Here is a 20,486-nt window from a genome sequence, read left to right on the forward strand (position 1 = left end):
TGCAACTTCAAGTGAAAGTAAATATTCCAGTGTTATATAAGCTTGTTGAAATCATGTCACAGCAAATGATGTTATAATTAAAGCTGGAGAAATATCAGTGTGTGACTTTTTGTTTGGCTGGGCAGTGTAGATACTGGATGTTAAGCACTTACACATGTTTTGCAGACCCCAGCCTTAGACAGTTGAGTTTGATAGACATATCACCATTCAATCATTTTGATGGGCCGGTTAAAATGATTGGATGGTGTTTTTTCAGTCCTGTCCTTCCCACAGGTGAATACATTTTTTTTATTTTTGTGTTAGAGCATTTAATTAATTGGTTATAATCAGGGTGTGAAGGAGATTTTAAGTAAAAAATGCTCCAGGAAAACATCTCCTACCCCACCTTTATAAGGGGGTCTGACAGAAAAACTCTGAGAACCACTGTCCTAAAGGTCCTCCACACTTTGGAAAACCCAGACTTCCAGCCATCCAAAAACAGAAAAATTGACCTCCTATATTTAGAAGACGCATGAGGATATCATCTACATTTCGTGTTTGGCTTTCGTGAGTTCATATTACAGTGACTCCGATTGGAACTTGTTCTTTAAACATCGTCTATTTGTTTAATCCCACTCTTTACCCAATGAGTGGAGGAAAAAAAGGAGGAAAACGAATCCAAGTGTTTTGTGTTTAATTTTCATGTCTGTCTTAATGTGTGATTTTAATGATATTTGAAATAAAACACTGTCTTATCAGAAGTATTCACACTGGGGCTGAACATGTCTGGGGACCACAGATAACTAGTTAGGAAAATAGTTATTTCAAGTATGTTTTAATGTTTGTTCATGAGTCACGGGTGTTGAGTTGATAAAATTCCATGCATACACTGTTTATGTCCGTCATTAATCAAACTACTTTTTATAAAAATCTAAAAATAAGTTCCTGGTCCTTCACACGTAGGTATGGATGTGGATAAAATATGTGTGTTGTTTTTAGTTCCTTTTTTACACTGATAAATATACATGATATATGTAAGTGTGTAGTGTTTGTGAGCGTGAGTGAAGGTGCTGATGTGTGATGTGTCTATATTTGTTTCGGCCGCTGCCCGTTTTAGGGTGAGCGCTTTCCAGCCCCGATGAAATTAATGACCTCAACAAGCTGCCAAAAAAGCAGCGCATTTTAATCAGCGCACGCACATAAACACACACTGTATTTACAAGCATTAGGGGCCTGTAATCACATTGTAGAGCTCACCCAAGATGAATAAATACCCAGACAATTATGTGGGGCATGTCTCACCGCAATGGCACACATAAAAAAAATGTCTGCAGCCTTGTTGGACGGAAAGAAAAAAAACTCATCAAAATCATGCAGAATGTTAACTCTAGTGTGATTGGGTGTAATTACTCTGAGATTTCTTGCAGGATTGAGCAAATCACAATAGAAAATAGGGGTATTATCTAAACAAATCTCCCTAAAAGAGCAGTGTTTTTTGCATTTTCTAACAGGACGCTAATGCATGACAAAAACAGGGTACATGCATGCACAGTGTAATTAACCACATCGATTTATATCTAATCAGAGCATTGTTCCCTCACAAGGATCGATGTGTGCACTTAACACTTTACTATAGTTTACAGGAAGTGATGACGCTGACGTTCAACCACACAAGGTTCTGTTTTTTACTCGAGTTACATCACGTTGCACTGACCTCATCCACTTTGTAAAACACACTCACTATGACTCACGATTAATGTCTTTACCTGCTGTTCCCAAAGGGCTCCACGTGTGATTACAATGGAAAAGACGATTAAAACCCAATCACCGCACATGAATCACACCAATACAGAGAGGTTTCACTGGTTTCCACTAAAACATGTCCACAAAAGGACTTGATTTTATGATTTGCTTCTGACATTAACATCACACTGCTGCTTTTAAATTACAGTTACAGCTGATAACCCTGTGTATTACTGGCTGAATGAAAAGCAGTCTCTTCAATCCTCTGCAACCATAATGAGAATTCCTGTTCTGTTTATATCTCCGGTGACCTAGCTGAACAATGGCTGAGAGACGGTGTGTGTGTGCAAAAAAAAGAGGCTGAAGGTGAGAGGAGACAGATGGGACTAATCTGTCTGTATTATTATCATTATCGTACAGTATCTGTCAGTATTTGTTGTTTTGTAACACCCAAACTGTGTCCATGTTAACCCAGAAAGACCCAAACAGCAACTGGCGACCAAAATCATCTGCCCATCTAAAATGTCTAATAACTTCTGATCCACTAACCCTATCAATACATGTAAATAATTGATGTAAAATACAGTTTGTCATCTTTTCATGGTCATCAGATATGACCCATTTAGACGTTCAGAGGCTCTGTAGTGAACATGGAAACACTGTCATCTTCTGAAACACTGATCCACCAGTAAAACCCACGGAGTTGGAACAATGACAGTGGATGGAGACACTGGGTTTATGTTCAGTTAATGATAGATTTGCTGATAAAGTCACTTTCTCTCTAGTTTTCTCTGTTTCAGATATAATAACCTTTGAATTTATTCTGAGCTTTTATGAACATTTATGTGAGCAGTAAATTAAATATAGGAAAATAATTGATTTTCACACAAAAAAAAAAAAAAAAGCAAAATGCAGAGGATAATAAAACACCTAAGACAGGTTAAATATAACCAATAACCAAACCAAACAGTCCATCCTTAAAGCAGTGGTTAAATCATAATCCTAACTACATAACACTTGTTTTTATGCATAGTAACGGATATCTTTGCTGAAAAAAAGTTCCTTTTTCTTCAGTTTTCTCTGTTTCTGATATAATAACCCTCAGCTTTAGTCGGAGCTTTTACATAATTATTCTACATAATTAATAAATGAAACATAGGAAAATAACAGATTTTCCCTGAAAAAAATACAAAATACAGAGGATAATATTATAATAAAGGGTAATAAATTGTTTTAGAATGGTGAAATGAATGGTGATTTGAGTAGCTCTGGGTCTTTATGGGTTAAATATGGACAGGTGTTAGGTTCTGCTTCATGGTTACAGTAGTATATTTTTCCCTCATTCTTAATTATTGCATTTAATTTATACCACTTTGACTCCATGTAGTAATGTTACATGTGTCATACATATGATAATGAGCTATCAGAGCCAGCACTGTCTTCAAATCATTATTAGAACATACTGTGTAAATCATAAAGTCCATTTTAAGTTATCTTTATCCTTAAGTAATGCTTTCATTATTTACCTATGGGACTGCATGACAGCAGCTTTAGAGCTTTGACTATAATCAAGTATTTGAAAGGCTGTGTTACTTTCCCCGTCACCTAATCTCTTATTGTCACAGCTTTGCCTTTGTGTATGGCTCTGCAGCTGACAATGTGTCATAATGTCAGCTACGTGACAAAATATCTCCGATGCTGGTTTCGTTGACTGACATTCGATCCAAACTGGACCACAGTGAAGGAGACGAGAATATTCCTGCAGGGACTCCATGGATGGACGGACGGACAGGATTTCAACAGAAAAGTTTAGTTAGTCTCAAATGAGTGCTCGTAAAAACCAGGCAGATGCACCATATGCGAGTGCACTGAACATCTATTAGTGTAAAAGTGTTCTCATGAGAGAGTGAAGAGAGCTGAAGAGAGCTACAAGAATAAGAAACCATGACGACTGCAAGCTTGGTCCTCCTAATACGCTCAACAAGTACTGGTTTGTCAAACTGGCTAGTGTCTCTCCTTCAGCCCCACAGTCTCCAGCCTCTTTTTTATACATTAACCCAATTTTTTAATGATAAAATACTCGAGAAGAACAAGGAACCACAATGTCTACATTGCTGTTCCACAGAAGTAAGTCTTACATAAGCATAAGATAACATTTGGTCTTTCTTCCCCAACAACAGTGGTGCACATAGTAAATGCAGTGTCCAATTCTTACAAAAATGTAACGTAGAGGCCATAAATAAGTTGCCTTGAGGTCAGTACTTGGAACTGCCGAGGGGAGAGCTGCCAGCTGTTAACCTTATAACATAAATTCTTTTCTGGGAACACTAGTGTTAGGGTTAGGCTTAAACGGAGGAACTGTAATATGCTGTTATTAGACTTCATTAGAAAGAGGACATCTCCTGATTTCTGTATTTAATATGTGACCGAAACACAATCTATACTAATTCAGTTAAAATGGGACCCTATCCCAAAACTGTGTCCCTGGTGACCTGGTGGATATTAACTGGATTTTAGTTGGAGTGCAGAGGAGGAACTTCTGCATGTCAGTGATCGAAGTGAGTCAAAGGTCAGGGTCAGTGGTCTTGTTAAAGTGGTCAAGTAGAGACTTTGGCCACTTTCCCAACCTCCACAGACTCAAATGTCAACTCAGTGACTAAGTGTTGTTGCAAACACTTGGGGAGGTTCAAGCATGTGCCTGTCTCAGTTCACTGCTCACGGGACCACATTTGTGCACAGCAGGCATAAACAATAAGGCTGCTTTTCCACTCCTGAAAAAGTCATGCTTTTTCACATTCACATTCCTTAGTCACTTTCACACCTATATGTATATAGTGTATATTTATATTTACTTCCATTTCCTGTAGATTTGTACATATGCAAATGTTGTATTTTTTTGTTCTGCTTTATTAGTGTATTCTATTTATGTTATTTATTGCTTTTATCTCCTCACACATACTTTGTTTTTTTTTTCTTTTTTGCTAGTTTTTTTTTTTTTTTCCATGAGTGTTTTATGTGCAGCTGAGCTATGACCAATGACCAATATGACCAAGTAATTTCCCTTGTGGATCAGTAATGTTTGTCTAAGTCTAAGGATATTATTCTGTTTCACATTGGTGAACCTGGCTTTTATGGATGCAGGTTTGAGACCACTCAAACACCACGCAAGTTGGTCAAACTGCAAAATGCTTCTAACACACTGAACCTGGGCACTCACAGTATTCCCATTTTCCAGCCAGGTGATAGTGGGAATTGGATTTCCTGTAGCGTTACACTCCAGAGAAATCTGGCTGCCATATGCTACTCTTTTCTCCTTTGGAACTCGGAGGATTCGTGCAGGAGCTGGAGACAAAACAAAGACACTTTAAAGCCGGACTCTCAATACATTCATCTGCATATATTATATAAGCCATTAAAGGGGTTAACAAACATCCAAAAGTTGTTTCATAACATCAACCCATTGTGGGCTTTTTATGTGCAGTAAGTCATGCAATAATCTGTTCTGCAATAACAAAGCTTTATTTATTCACTATGTATCAAATATAATTGCACTATTTTTATATAGACTTGGTTCATAGGTATATATACTGTTACATATGTATATAGTGTTTTCATAGGCAATACATATTGTTAATACTGTTACATAGATATACAGAGTTTTTCTATATGTCCAGGTTGTTATTGAAAATGAGAATCAGTTCTTAACTTACCTGGATAAATAAATAAATAAATTCATAGATATACAGTATATATACTGTTTTCATAGGTAATACATACTGTTAATACTGTTAATATTGTTCATCAATATACATACTGTCACATACTGTTAATACTGTACATTTGCATCTATTGATAATGTTCTGATTTTTATTCTACTTAGCTCTAATCTTATGTTACTTGTGTAAAAAAGATTTTAAAAGGTGTAAAATTTATATTGTATTTTATTATCTTACTTTTAGTTTTTATAATTTTACATCCGCTCTGTTCTTATTCTGGTAGCACTGGTGTTTTCGTTAATATTGTTGCACTGACTGGAGTAGTATTCCTAATTCCATTGTACACACAATGACAATAAAGGCTATTCTATTCTATTCTATTCTATTCTATTCTATTCTATTCTATTCTATTCTATTCTATAAATGGATAAATGGAGCCTTTTGGATTGAAGAGAGGTAAAGTGCATACCCTGTACTTCGATGGTGACAGGTTTTGAAAAAGCCAAACCAATACTGTTCTGAGCCACACAGCGATACTGTCCTGCATCCTCCTTCTGTATATGATGGATCTTCAATGCACCATAGTCAAGAATAGTCACTCGGTCACTGATCTGGGAGAGGTGAGAGGACATCATCAAAATATAACTCTAACAATTTAACAGCAACATGTTTTTTCCATCTACTATTACAGTTAAGGACTTAGAAACTGAGCCTAAAGTAAAAACTGAGCCTAAAGTAAGGGATGGTGTGCGCTTTTATACAAACGCAAAAGACCAAATCTTTGAAAATCTAAATATGGGAACTTTTCAATCACTTCGTTCTTTAGTGTTTGCATTTTTTGTACCTTGATAAGCTCATCATCTTTGAGCCAGGTGACATCTGGTTTGGGGTTGCCCAGGGTAACACAGGGCAGCACTGCTTTGGATTCGATCAGCAGGGTCACATTGGTCGGATGTCTTTTAATCTGTGGTTCTGATACAGAGACAGAAGGGGATGATACCTTTAGCTCTGTGAATTTCTCACTTTTGACACTGCACCATCTGCGAATTCTTTCAAAAATCTTCATTTACGATCAGGATTGGACTTCAACTCCAGCTCTACAGCCTCGGAAAGAAAGCAGACGTACTCATCTTTAGCTGCAGCGCTCCACAGCTTTTGGCCGCCTCTCCAATCCCATTACTGGCGATGCAGCAGTATTCTCCATTATCTGACTCCCGTACATGAGGGATGACAAGCATCTGACCCTGCTCCCTGGTAATGTAGCGAGGGTCATAGTACCTGATGCGGGGAAAAACAACAATCAGCTTGTCAAGTGTTTTATTAAAGTCCAAAACCTATTATTACTTCACTGAGTGTGAGTGGGACTTACATTATTGGGTGGTTATTTTTGGTCCAGCTGATGTCAGCAGAGGGACGGGACTCCACTTCACAGATGAAGGTGGCGTTGTGGTCCAGTAGTACATCTACTGTATCTAACAAGGTGATTATACGAGGAGCTGGGTGGTAAAGATACAAAGATAACATTAGGAGCTGCATTATTAACCAAGATATCATTTTATTATTTAGGAAAAGTTATGAAAACACAGTATAACCAAGGACGAACAATGTGTGGAATTAGGGGTTTTAACCCTAGCTCATGGGTCAGTAACCTTTGCATTCTAAAGAGCCATTTTAAGACAAAACAAAGCTGTCGGGAGCCAAAAGTTATCCTCAAAGTGGTGTCTGTTTAAGACGCTATTTAGGATTAGTTTGTACGAAATATGTTGAGAATTAATCAAAGTTTTGGTGCATTTACAGAAATACAAAAAAAATTACAGAACTACATTAGACAAAGGGGTGATATTGGTTATTATTGTGGACAGGTATGTGAAGGCTTTCTTTGCAATGAGGAATACAGATGAATACCTTTAGTGTCATAAAATAAAAAAGTAGTCTCTTTTATTTCTGCTACTACTTCTATTTTTTTTTTTTTACTTTTTTTTGAGTGTTGTCTACATATTTACATCTGCATTACATCAGGATGACTTTATGATTGTGTCAGGAATAGCAAAATGTGTAAAATGTAAGTTATTCATTTCCATATGTTTTTGACAAAGCCACATGGAGCCACTTGAAAAGGACCCAAGAGCCAAATGTGGCCCTGGAGCCACAAGTTTTCCACCCCTGCATTAGATGATCACTTCAAAAACTCTTAAATCAAATTGAATCCAGTTTGACATCTCTCTAGACACACATCTGTCAACAAAGCAATAGTTTGGACAAAAACCACCAGCAGCTGATGAAAGAGTAAGGGTTGATGAGAAAATTTAGTGTCCACTGTACATGCTTTGAATGACAGAATTCTGAGCAATGGCGGCTCATCAACAGAGGATGCTAGGGTGCCGCCCCACCTGTCTCACATGAAGAAGAAGCTGATAGGACTCACTTAAAATAATTTAACAGAAACATGAATATTTAAATAAAGAAGTTATACATGATACAGCCGTGAGTACTGTGTATAATCTGCATTCAAGGGTAGTTACCTCCGCCAAGGAGGTTATGTTTTTGCCAGGGTTTGTTTGTCTGTCTGTTTGTTTGTCTGTCCGTTAGTGTGCAACATAACTCAAAAAGTTATGGACAGATTTTGATGAAATTTTCAGGGTTTGTTGGAAATGGGATAAGGAAGAAATGATTAACTTTTGGGGTGATCCGGAAGAAATCCTGGATTCTGGATCACTTTGAAATTTTCGTTAACATTGTGGTAAATGGGGCCAAAATTTTCGTTTCCCAATATCTCGCTTAATTATTGACCAAAACTCATGAAATTTAACTCAGGAATTGACAATGGGGTCCTCTATCACATTTCAAAGTGGTATCATTGGTTTACTTTAGCCCTTACGTTGAATTTCTATTTTTTTAATGCCATGTGATCTACCTGTACTACCTTCATCACTGGTCTAATGCATTGTCCATACTGTCAGTGGAAAAGACACTTGTCAGGGACATGCCTGACTTTAACAATAGAGTCATAGAAAAACGTGCATATTTGAAGGATAAATGGGTGAAATTTGCATATAAAATATACATGACTGAAAACATATACTGTGTAGTTTTATTTTAAGTTAAATCAGTAGTTTAAAATAGTGGTGCATGTATTTTGGTGTATCCTGGTGGTGATATGTGGTTGTAGTGCAGCTGAGAACTAACTTGGATACTGCACCACCAAAAAATAGTTTCACCAGCTGCCGCTGATTCTGAGCCTGTTTATTGACTAGAAAGGACCATAAGTTCAATCCACTATCTTTCATCATAATTTGTTCATGCAGTTCTCAATTACTTGGAGTTAAGGCCAAAATAATAGGAATAATAATAAACTTTATATTCATAGTGCCAAAAATGTTCTTTCCTGAGATGTTAAATTCATAAGAATGGACACGCATGAGGTCACAGTGAGGTCGACATGTGACCTCTGGCCACTAAAATTCATGTTGCGATGTTGTGTTGAGTTCTTGTGTCCACCTGAAAGTTTGTCCCATATGTGAGGACAGTCTGTCAGACGTTGCATTTACACTATGTATACCTGTAGCTGTGGTTTAAAAGATGCATGACAGATTTTCTATTTAAAGATGGTGTAGGATAGGTGAAACAGCTCAGTTCAGATCTTGATCTCAATGAGACATCCTGGCTAAGTAAACAAGAGAACTTCCTGTCTCTTCAGTAGCTGTGGTCAGGAGGGTTGAGAACGTCATGAGGATGGATGAAAGTAGATGAAACATGTCTAAATAAAATAATAATGTACTACCAACATTATTTTATATCATTATAATTAACATTAGCCTTATGTTCCTGCCCCTGTTTCCTGTTCCTCCGATCAAATTTGAGTTGTAATGTCTCATGGTAGCTGGTTGCAGAGACAGAGATGGGGCTCAAAGTCAATTTTCCTCTGACCCATGCATCTGGAAAGTGTCATTTTCACATAGTTTAGCCCAATTCACTGATGTTTGTATTGTTTTGATGCAAGCATGCTGTGTTTATACAGTACAAGAACATTACATTACTGTTTGCAAATAGCTGAAATTGTCGTTAACAGAACAGGGGCGTCCCTGCCTATCTTCAAGAAGACCCAGCTCTTCAGAGAGCACCTCCTGTCCTAGCACTTTCAAATGTTCCATTTTAAATGTATTATTATGTTTATTCTATTGTTTTACTTGTTATTTTTATTTCACTGTTTTAAATTATACAGCTGTTTTTATGTCTTTTTAATCTATTCTTGTATTTTAGTCTATCATTTTGCTTTTTAATTCTTCTGTACAACACAGTTTTAAATTGTACAGCTGTTTTATGTCTCCAATCTATTCTTGTATTTTATTCTTTTATTTTGGTTTTTATTTATTCTTCTGTACAGCACTTTGGTCCACTGTGGTTATTTTTAAAGTGCTTTACAAAAGAAGTAGAGGGAGAGCTTAATTGTTCATCTTTCCTTGAAAGTTGCTTTGAAAAAAAGCATCTGCCAAATGCAGAAATGTAAATGTAAATGTAGCATAACATTTGCTGGTTAGCAGCAGTGTTGGTTGGTGTTTTTGCTAAGTTAGCAGTTGCATTAGCTTGTAAATGTCACCCATTCATGTGTGTGTCTGTGGGTGTCTGGGTGTGTGTGTAAAATATGGTAATATCTGGCACAAAAAAATAAGATGGTGGCTAAAATGCTACATTCACTTGTTTTATGCAGAATTTCAAGACTTTTAAGACCATTTGGTGCCTAAACAGACTGGCATGTTCACATTGTCAACATTTCCCTTTTTGTTAACTTATAATAACCAATGATATGACGTTTACATACATGCGTTTTTCTGTCACAGTAGTAGCCATGAGTGTGTGGATGCTTTATACCACAATACAGTCTTATCTAGAGATGCCTGAACAGCTGCATCTTTTCTGCTAAATTATTTGCCATTCTTGACATTCCTATTTTAGACTAAGTCATCTGTCTCAGTCGGTCACTGTTGGCCAAGGGAAACACATTAAAGAGTTTGAGGTTTGTTACAGCTCTGACCTAAAGAAAACAGCAAAGGGGGAATGGAAGACAGACAGGGGAAGAGAGAACATAATTAGTGAGTTGTAGTGTGTTTGTTGGCAGTTTTACATCTGTAAACCTAAGGGGTTTGTGTAAGATAAAGGAAGAAAAAAAGGGGGGGATTTTAGTGAAGTTGAAGCAAGGACAGCATTTTAATTTAAGGTTCAAGGACAGGCTGCATCCTCAGTGCACACGCTGTTTTCTGTCTTATTTCAACACATGGTCATTGTTGTAAAAGAAAAGGTAGATTAACATTTCTGAGCGAAATTAGCAGAACCACCTGTGTTTTTTCCTCATACAACAATCCAGGTTAGGGCTGCATGATATTGGAAAAAACTGACATTGCGATTTTTTTTTAACCCTGCAATATATTGTGATATGAAAAAATCAGGGCTGGGCAAGTTAATGCGTTATTACCGTGTTAACGCATTCATTAAATAACACTGACAATTTATTTATTTATTTATTTTTATCTTACATTAATGCCGTTTTATTCTAACTCATATTATTCTGCCCCTGCTTGTGTGCATGTAGCGATTAGCTCGGCAGATAGACAACAGGTTTCCCAAGAAAGCCGGACGCCCAAAACTTCTCACCAAATCTTTTACTTGAGACTCACTGCAAAACTGCAGCATACATACAAAATATGTCTCAGTTCTGTTCATTGCTTTAGTACATTTACATGGCATTATACATTTAAATGAATGGGAAAAAGATTGCTAGCTCGATGCTAACTTGAATGGGAAAATACATAGACACGCTAACGATTAGCATTTACAGATTAATTAAGGATTTACAACGTCTTTTTATCCAGCAACAAAGGTTCACATCAGAGATATTTTATACTATTCATTCTTACAACAACTGGACATAAAATACTCACAGGCAAACCTTTTTCAGGCCATACAAACAGAGTGAAAGACACGTGTCTGTTAGTTCCTTCTTATGTCCGAACTGGCTACGGGAACACCGCAAGGACAAAACATATGTTAGTGCAACTTATTTTGACCACTAGAGGGCCCTCTTTGCTTGCTTTTAACAACTGAACATCACATATTATTTTGAAAGTCCGTTGTTCTCGCTCTGTGAATACACGTAGGTAAACCACGGGTCACAGGAAGAGGGGCATGCTGATCAGGGTTGGTTTGCCAATTGGCGTCATCATGCGTTTCAACCAGTTAGAGTATTTGGGGTGGGCTTAAGACTCCTGTCAATCACTCACAACCGGAAATAAACTGGTGGGGACATAAACATGGAGAAAAGTACCGGTCTTTTCCATGGACATTTTCATTTTAAATGTCTTCAGATGGTGGGGTTGATAAGGCCAAAGTTGTTTGTAAGCACTGCAATGTGGAATAATTTTTTTATCACCGGAGTACTTCAAGTCTGAAATATCACTTAAAGGCAATACACATTGTTGATGCTGCCCCCCCCCCCCCCCCCAACTGCATATAACTATGCGATTAATCATGATTAATATAACTAACGTTAGATAACTAGATAGATAACTAGATAACTAACGTTGCTTTTCTTTTTGGTACCAAGTCTTCATTTTCAATGATTCTCTCTTGTTCGTTGCTCATTTTTCAGTGTTGTTACCAGCGACTAACTCCATGTGCAGGGGCGTGGTCTGCTTCAGCAAACTGATTAAGAACAATTGTGATTGGTGGATCGCTGTGCGTAGTGTGTGTCAGGTACCCAGGTTGAAATTAGATGAGAACATATTGAGTTCATTTGCCTCCTACATTGCAGGACCTGCGCACACGTACATTGCGATTATGATGCTCAAACAACATATTTTGAAGCTCTAATCAAGGTGAGACAAAAGTAACAATAAAATGCATATTGTACTAATCCAACCTACGATGGGTCTTAATCATATATAAAAGAGAAAAAGCAAAGGTAATTTGTCCATAAGAGCGTTGTCTAGTATTTATTGTTTCACTCTGAGGTGAATATATCACACAGATGACATGAGAGCGGGAGTAAAAACAAAGTAAACACGATGAAAGAGCGAAATGGTAGTAGCACCAGAGCGAGGCTGCAACTGTTTATCTGTGGATTCAGATCAGAGACATCAGGGTTGGTTTAAACTCTGTATGAACTAAAGAGAAGGACACACAAAATAAAAACAGAGGAGGGAAGAAAAGACAGAGGGAGAAGGAAAAGATTTACAGAGTTTAAAGGACAAAACACTCTCTTGTGAAACCTAGCTGGAAGGTCCAGCTCTCGGCCCTACCTTGGGGTTTTCTAGACATTGTCAGATATTCTTTAGATTAACACATACATATAGTAAAACAAGACCTACTTTCTGAGGTTTGATACTGGATTTGGTTCGTGTGTGAATGTTTTCTTCCCCTCCGTGACTGTGCTACTTCTGTTGCCAATATAATGTCTTAACAGATGGACGACATCTGAAGACTGAGGGTTTAGAGCTCATGTTTAGACACATGACTCAATATTTAGAGCTGAACGAAACCCTCGCCAGACTTAACCTTGTGAGCGGTCTCTCATCTTTGTCTTTACTGCATGGATCACCTACTTTTTCCGAACCAACTGGATCTTCTTTTTTAGATTCGCGGAAAGGATTTAAGCTCCCTTGCTTTATCAACAGTTGTGGCTGATACTTAATCTTTGTAAAACTTCTGACCCATACGTCTTATCATTTATCCCAGTGGCGCCAGATATCAGTTTCAGTGTTGGATTTGCATGACAATTTCCTCATATTTTATCACATATTACTGTGTTCTCCACATGACCTCTAACTGTTGTACCATCATGGCGGTGCAGTGGATAGGAGCTCTCTCAAGATGTCTTGCTATGTCTGCCTGAAAGATCCTTTAACTACTATCTTGTGTTTTATTTAATACAATGACAATAAAGTCTTGAAATGAATTGAATCTGTTTTCCCTTTTGCTGTAGTCGGCCTCCTCTGTGCTCATTGCTAACACACTCTTTTTAGTTGTTGTTTTCCACATTAGCCTCATTTCTTTTGTTGTTTGCTTTGATTTGCAGTTTATCCTCCAGGTTTTTTCCATCCTCTGAGCCCAATTGTAAACCATGTCCCTCACGCAGGCCAGAAACAAGCATCTGACGTGTAACATCCGTTGTGTTGTAACACGGAAATGTTGTTTTCATGGCTTGAGAGGATTTAGGATGTTTGCACTGAGTCAGTTGGAGTGATACGTCAGGAGAGTATATGGCGTTTAACACTCACATATGACAGTTACCAGCACTTTACGTTACAGGGTCAAGTGACAATGCATGTGGATTTATACAGAAAATCAATGACCAACCATCATTTCTTTGACTTTGTTACCCATAAAGATCCAAACATCCAACCAAACACATCTACTGATCTAAACTGTTTAATACCTGTTGATCCACTGATCATCAATAGATGTGAATAATTGGTGTAAAATGCAGTTTTTCATCTTTTCATGGTCATCAGATATGACCCATTTGGACGTTCAGAGGCTCCATAGTGAATGTGGAAACACTGTCATCTTCTACAACACTGATTCACCAGTAAAACCCATGGAGTTGGATCAGTGACAGTGGATGGGGATACTTGGTTTGTGTTCAGTTAATGATAGATTTGCTGATAAAGTCACTTTTTCTTCTGTTTTCTTCATTTGTTACATTTGCCCTCAAATTTATTCTCAGCTTTTTAAAACATCTACGTGATCAGTAAATTAAATATAGGAAAATACCTGATTTTCACTTGAAAATGCAAAATACAGAGGATAATAAAACACTTAGGAAAGGTTAAATAGAAACAAAAAATCATTTTTCTAATTGCCACAAAAGTACCTAGCTCTGGGTCTATATAGAGATGCTACGATACCACTTTTTTCCAGACCGAGTACGAGTACTAGTACTTACATTTGATTACTTGCCAATACCGAGTACCGATACGAGTACTTAATAATCCCATTCCAGTTCTTAGTTCCTTTTGTAAATGTGCTTTATTGTCATTGTTATTAGTCTGACTGGAAAAAAGTGCTGCTACTGACATTTAATGTGTTGGAATGAGCATTTCTCAATTGATCCACCAGGGGGCGCCACTCTAAATTAGCCATACTGGACAAATACCACGAAGAAGAGGAAAGTTTTTTGAGAATAAGAAGAAGAAAGTCAGTGATAACAAACATGGAGATGACAGAGGCAACACTAATCTGATACTAATGTTGCAGCGTTTTCGCTAGTAAGGTTTAAAACAGGGGTCTCAAACTCAGATCCTCGAGGGCCGGTATCCTGCATGTTTTGGATGTATCCCTCTTCCAACACACCTGATTCAAATGATAAGCCTATTATCAAGCTCTGCAGAAGCCTGATAACGACCGTCAGGTGTGCTGGAGGAGGGAAACAACTAAAACATGCAGGATACCGGCCCTCGAGGATCTGAGTTTGAGACCCCTGATTTAAAAGCTTAGCTTCAGCAGGTAGAGAAAAGAGAAATGAGCAATAAGTTTCGTTTTCACTTCCGCTGGCAGCGGTCCACACTGCTCCGTACTCCCGCTGGTATTCTCTGTCTGGGTACTCATCCGCCCGCACCTGGAATACGGATGGAATGTACGCAGAGGACGGACAGAACGCTGCGTCCGTATCTGTCTGTGTCTGTAACCTTACTTGCAGTCAGCGTTACTTTTATCACTGTCATTTATTTGGTTAAATCTCCGCACTCTTCACACTCCCCACACATTATTCCACCGCTGCGTACCTGCTGCACTGAACTGTGAATGTCACATGGCCATAAGTGGTATTGGTGCATTTGTATTGGATATCTTTTACGAGTACGAATACGAGTACACACACTGAGCATCGGAGCCAATGCCGATACTCATATTGGTGCATCCCTAGTTAAAACAGTTCAACCAAAGGAAATGACAATAAATCTCTTTGCACAATTGAGCCATTGCTGAAAAAACACAGTCCTCTTTGAGCAAATTATCAATAAATCCAACTCTATAACAAAAGCATTTGCTTGTTAATCTAAAATTGAGGAATATTGATTTGCACTCAGCTTGTAGTGCTGTTGGAAAGTCAAGGTATAGAAAATTAAACCAAACCAAACAGTCCATCCTTAAAAGAGTGGTCATATCATAATTCTCCAAATGCTCATAATATGGACCTAAATAATTCAAGTGTAGCATTTTCCCACATTTCTCACTTTTTTCTGTATTAATTAGAGATTCAGTCCTGAAAGGAGAAAAATCCAAAGTAGCCAGTTGCCAACCACCTCAGCATACCACTAGGCAGGATGTAATAAAGTTTAGGAAGTATATAGATTTTGTCAGATTTGCACAGCGCAGACCAATAAACACCTTCTGAATTTCCCTGCATGTGCAGGAAAACAGGTGATCTCTGCAGTGTGAGTTTGACTGAGTTAGACTTTCACCTTTTACTTCTATGATGCAAAACAGATTTCCAAATGGTGAATGATGATATTACTCTATGTTCACCATTTTTTCCCATTTCTTTTGTTTTTGAGCCTGCTGATCTCACATTCCTATTAAGTTGACATGAAACCCAGTCGTTTCTGTCCTTGTTTTGCGTTTCCATTTTGCTGCTGAAAGCCTGAAGCAATATACAGACAATATATACAATACAAAAAAAGCCCATTCGACTGATACATAATGGAGGATATAAAGGCCATATCAACCCGGTTAGACACATTATTCCACAATGCACTTTACTGTCCATATTACTGAAAATTTCCTTTTTACTTTGCAGATTACAGTTTATTGTTGCACCACTGTTTTATTGCCTGAATTTTCTACCATTTCTGTTTTTTTTTATACTTCTAATTTATTATGTATAGTGTGTTTGCTCCTGTATTCTACTGCTAATCCTATATTCGATTGCTGCTGCTCTGTCATGCTGCTACCGCGCTACAATTTTACAGTTTGGGATCAATATAGTATATCTATCTAGACATAAATTACTTCCAAATAAAATACAGAAATTTGTTCTCAGAGAGAGAAGAGGCTATAATCAATAATTTAAAAATGCATTGTGTCAGAACAACTGTTAAAAGGACGTGAGGTTAAATTATGGAACAGTCGAGCAGATGACTTAAAGCAAAGTAAGGACAGAAATCCATTTAAAGGAATATACAGGGTGGGGAAGCAAAATTTACAATGAACATTTAGTTGTTTTTTCTCAGCAGGCACTATGTCAATTGTTTTGAAACCAAACATATATTGATGTCATAATCATACCTAACACTATTATCCATACCTTTTCAGAAACTTTTGCCCATATGAGTAATCAGGAAAGCAAACGTCAAAGAGTGTGTGATTTGCTGAATGCACTCGTCACACCAAAGGAGATTTCAAAAATAGTTGGAGTGTCCATAAAGACTGTTTATAATGTAAAGAAGAGAATGACTATGAGCAAAACTATTACGAGAAAGTCTGGAAGATACTATTAAAGAAGAATGGGAGAAGTTGTCACCCGAATATTTGAGGAACACTTGTACAAGTTTCAGGAAGCGTGTGAAGGCAGTTATTGAGAAAGAAGGAGGACACATAGAATAAAAACATTTTCTATTATGTAAATTTTCTTGTGGCAAATAAATTCTCTTGACTTTCAATAAACTAATTGGTCATACACTGTCTTTCAATCCCTGCCTCAAAATATTGTAAATTTTGCTTCCCCACCCTGTAGAAAATAATTTTTTTAAAGAAGCATAAGGATGAGGAACAGATGTTTAACTCAGGATGGTAATGGAAGTGTTTGAAGAAGGAAATACAGCTGTATTGTTTTGTGCTCTAATGTTTTCTGTGGTATGTTATAACCTGAGCTCTTTTTCAGTAACTCAATGCTCACCTGTTGTTTTTTATGGACTGTATGTGTTACTTATGTAAAATTAGGGTAGGACAATATAAGCTGGGCTTCTTCCTACTCCATTTTGGACAAAAAGCATGGTTGAGGAGCCACAGTGAAGTAGTTGTACATTGTGTCTTTTTTTTGTTGTTGTTGTTGCATTATTGCCTTTGATGCTCTGGTGTTCTGTTTAAATGTGTGGTTTCTCTTTGCCTTTTGTTCACGTTTGTATTTTGTTCCTACTTATAAAGTTTATCATATCATAAAGTCCCAAAATGCACCAGTGTTGCTACTGTGATTTATGTACCTTTGTAAGAGTTAAGCAGACAGTTGTCAGAAACATGTGCTGTTGTGTTATGACTTAAGAAATACACCTTATATCATGTTCCCTGGAGTATAAATACCTGTGAATTTTGTGGTGACTCACATCTCCAGACACTTACCTCTCTGTACGCCGTAACCTGAGGTCACCAGAACCAGAAGGCAGATCTTGAAGATAGAAATGGGCTGTACAGTTTTCATCTTGCTCTCGGTTGATGCACCTGGTTGAAACGTTCTGGTACAAAATGACCTGGTTTGTTAGATTCCCATAGCAGTCAAAGGGGGGGATGTTCTGGTTTTGTTCTCTTCAAGTCGGCGTCTTTAGCCTGAATCTCCGTGAGTCTCACCCGGGGACAGCCATGAGCTCTGTGCTCAACCCGGATCAGTTCCTTCACCGTGTGTCTCAGAGTGTGTTTTAACTTTGTGATGGACAGTAGCAGCTGCACCCTGTCCTCATGTACAGTCACTTGGGCTGCGTTGCAAAGCTCCAACTGTAGAGAAGTTGTGCACATTCAGGGTAATCAACAACAGTTTCAGTGTGTTGGTAAAAACAATCATTACAAGTGACTAAAAATATCCAGTATTAAGCAATAAAAGCAGACAAAAATGGACATTTGGCACCTCGTTTTGTTTTAATTCAAATACCATACATACACTCCCAAAGGTGTGCATCATTTCCCTGCATACAGTGTTGTTTTACATGGAACTGAACCCAACAAACGGTACAAGTAAGATGTAAAGGCACCACGTTAACACACTGGATCATGCTATTGTTGTTTTCCAAATACACACCCTAACCCTCCACTTAACGTGCTTTACCGACACTCACAGTCCAGGAGCCAGCCTTTGTGTCCACCTGTTCTCTGCCAGCCTGTGTGTCCTGTTTTATTTTAGGAAAGGAATGGCATTTCAGTTCATTTACTCCTCATCCATTCTGCTGGGGATGGATGTTGTAGGCTATTGTACTCACTCAGTAGGCCCACTCAGCCTCTCACCACCAAAAACACCATGTTTCTATTCATATTTCACCATAAAAGTTTCAATATACTGGATTTAGATTTTTATAATTGCTAATATTGTTATACTTTGGTGCTAATGTGACGTTTTGCACAATTTTAAGGCCAGCAAGTGATATAGTAGCTTTTTCACTTTATCTAAACCAACCAACCTCTTCAAGCAGCATCTCACAGTTCTTTGCCCTGACTCTGAAAAATGCGCGGCAATTTGACTTTCATGTAACAGCTTCATGCATTCATCTATGTTTTTACTGTGAAGGGAGGGAAATAAGGAAAAATAAGGGAAAGTAGGCAAGACAAAAAAATTGCCAACTGTTCAGTTCTATTAGATTCAATTTGATTTGATTTGATTTATAATATTTAAAAATGTCTTGTTGAATATTATAAATCTAATTATGTCACAAGTCTTCTATCTTGTAAATATTAATATACAAGTCTGTTAGTGTTAACACATCACCTGATCTCTAATATTATGATGTATTGCTGAGTTTGTTTCTCTGAGCCTGATTTTTCTTAGGTTTCTAAAGCCATCCTCACATAAATGCCTAGTATTACAGACAAACCCTAAAAAATACTGAAATTACAAAAAAAAATCTAAATAAATTGTGTGTTCAAAAACTAGAATAGCAAACCCGCATTAACAAACAACTGAAGTAAATCAAAACTGAAAATATTAGACCAAAATGAAAATCAGAACGAATGAAAAATGCCTTCCGTCCAACCACTAGATGGTACTGTTGTACAGTGTAAATTACACTGAATGTTAGGATCAAACCTGATCTGCCCCCAAATCCTGATCCTTAAACCTCACAGGGTTTGTTGACGTCAGCTGGTCAGTGAAATGGTCTAAAAGAAACAGGACAGTACATTCCTATAAATCACGTGATGTTACCATGGTGACGTAAACACACCAGGGATGAAGACATGAGATTAATTTTATTAATCCTGTCGGAAACATTCAACTGATACATGATGATGGATAAAATTATTACTGTGGAAAGTGTTTAATTCATTCTTTGGGTGAAACAATAGCCCCAGTATTCCATGAGACCTCCTAATGATCACATTAAATTGGTACTGATGGAATCATAATGTAAAAATAACCAGAAATGGTTGTAAAATTGGTGTCTGATCTGATGTGTATCTATGAACCATCTTAAATCCTAGTGTTTTTATGTACATTTTCACAAATCAGCAAATCCCCTGCACATTGTATTTGCCTCTTTTTAAAAAAAAAAAAAAAAAAAAATTTCAATGTAGGTACAAATAGAGTGAACTGAGGATTATTGGAAAAGCATAAGGAAAGTGTTAATACATGTTAGGAAACTACCTCTCCCAGTCAATTTATCTAACATTACCAATGAAAAAACAATGGAGCTCAGTAAAAATGTTTAATATGTTTGGAGTGCATGTAATAATGTGGTAAATTTAGTCAGATCCAACAGTAAAGTAGGTGTATCCAACATAAATATAACTCTTTAAGTCGTTACCATTGTAAAAACAAATGCAAGGTGAGCTCTGGATCACCTTGAATTTGCTAATGTTTAATACATAATCTCAAGTGACCCCATAAATACAAGAAAAAACAAGTCATAATAATCATGACTTAGGTTGAAATCATAAATCCTGCACTGATAAAACTGTGTAGCAGAAACAGGTTTTGTGATTGTCACACTTGATTTCTCCATGAAAAAATTCAGAAAACTATTTAATTAATTATTTATGCATTTTTATTTCTACTTTTGTATTTATTTTTTTTCCCTTTCATACAAATATTTGTACAGTATATCTGTAATTTGTACATATTTTTGATAGAACACTATATTT

At 37.2% G+C, this 20,486-nt stretch overlaps 1 protein-coding gene across 1 annotated transcript in view; it reads right to left on the reverse strand.

Annotated features, from left to right (window-relative positions):
- The window catches only part of musk (muscle, skeletal, receptor tyrosine kinase), a 55,499-nt gene extending 37,650 nt beyond the window's left edge, over window positions 1-17,849 (reverse strand). The window contains exons 1-6 of the mRNA XM_030148513.1: window positions 17,766-17,849; window positions 6,808-6,934; window positions 6,565-6,716; window positions 6,283-6,410; window positions 5,908-6,049; window positions 4,940-5,064 (exon numbers count right to left, since the gene is read on the reverse strand). Coding sequence (XP_030004373.1) covers window positions 4,940-5,064; window positions 5,908-6,049; window positions 6,283-6,410; window positions 6,565-6,716; window positions 6,808-6,934; window positions 17,766-17,844 — 753 coding nt within the window. The 5' untranslated portion in view covers window positions 17,845-17,849. The remainder of the gene's footprint in view (window positions 1-4,939; window positions 5,065-5,907; window positions 6,050-6,282; window positions 6,411-6,564; window positions 6,717-6,807; window positions 6,935-17,765) is intronic.
- Between the last annotated feature and the right edge of the window lie 2,637 nt (window positions 17,850-20,486).

The sequence above is a fragment of the Sphaeramia orbicularis genome, chromosome 12 (genome assembly GCF_902148855.1).
Source record: "Sphaeramia orbicularis chromosome 12, fSphaOr1.1, whole genome shotgun sequence".
Taxonomy (NCBI): Eukaryota; Metazoa; Chordata; class Actinopteri; order Kurtiformes; family Apogonidae; genus Sphaeramia; species Sphaeramia orbicularis.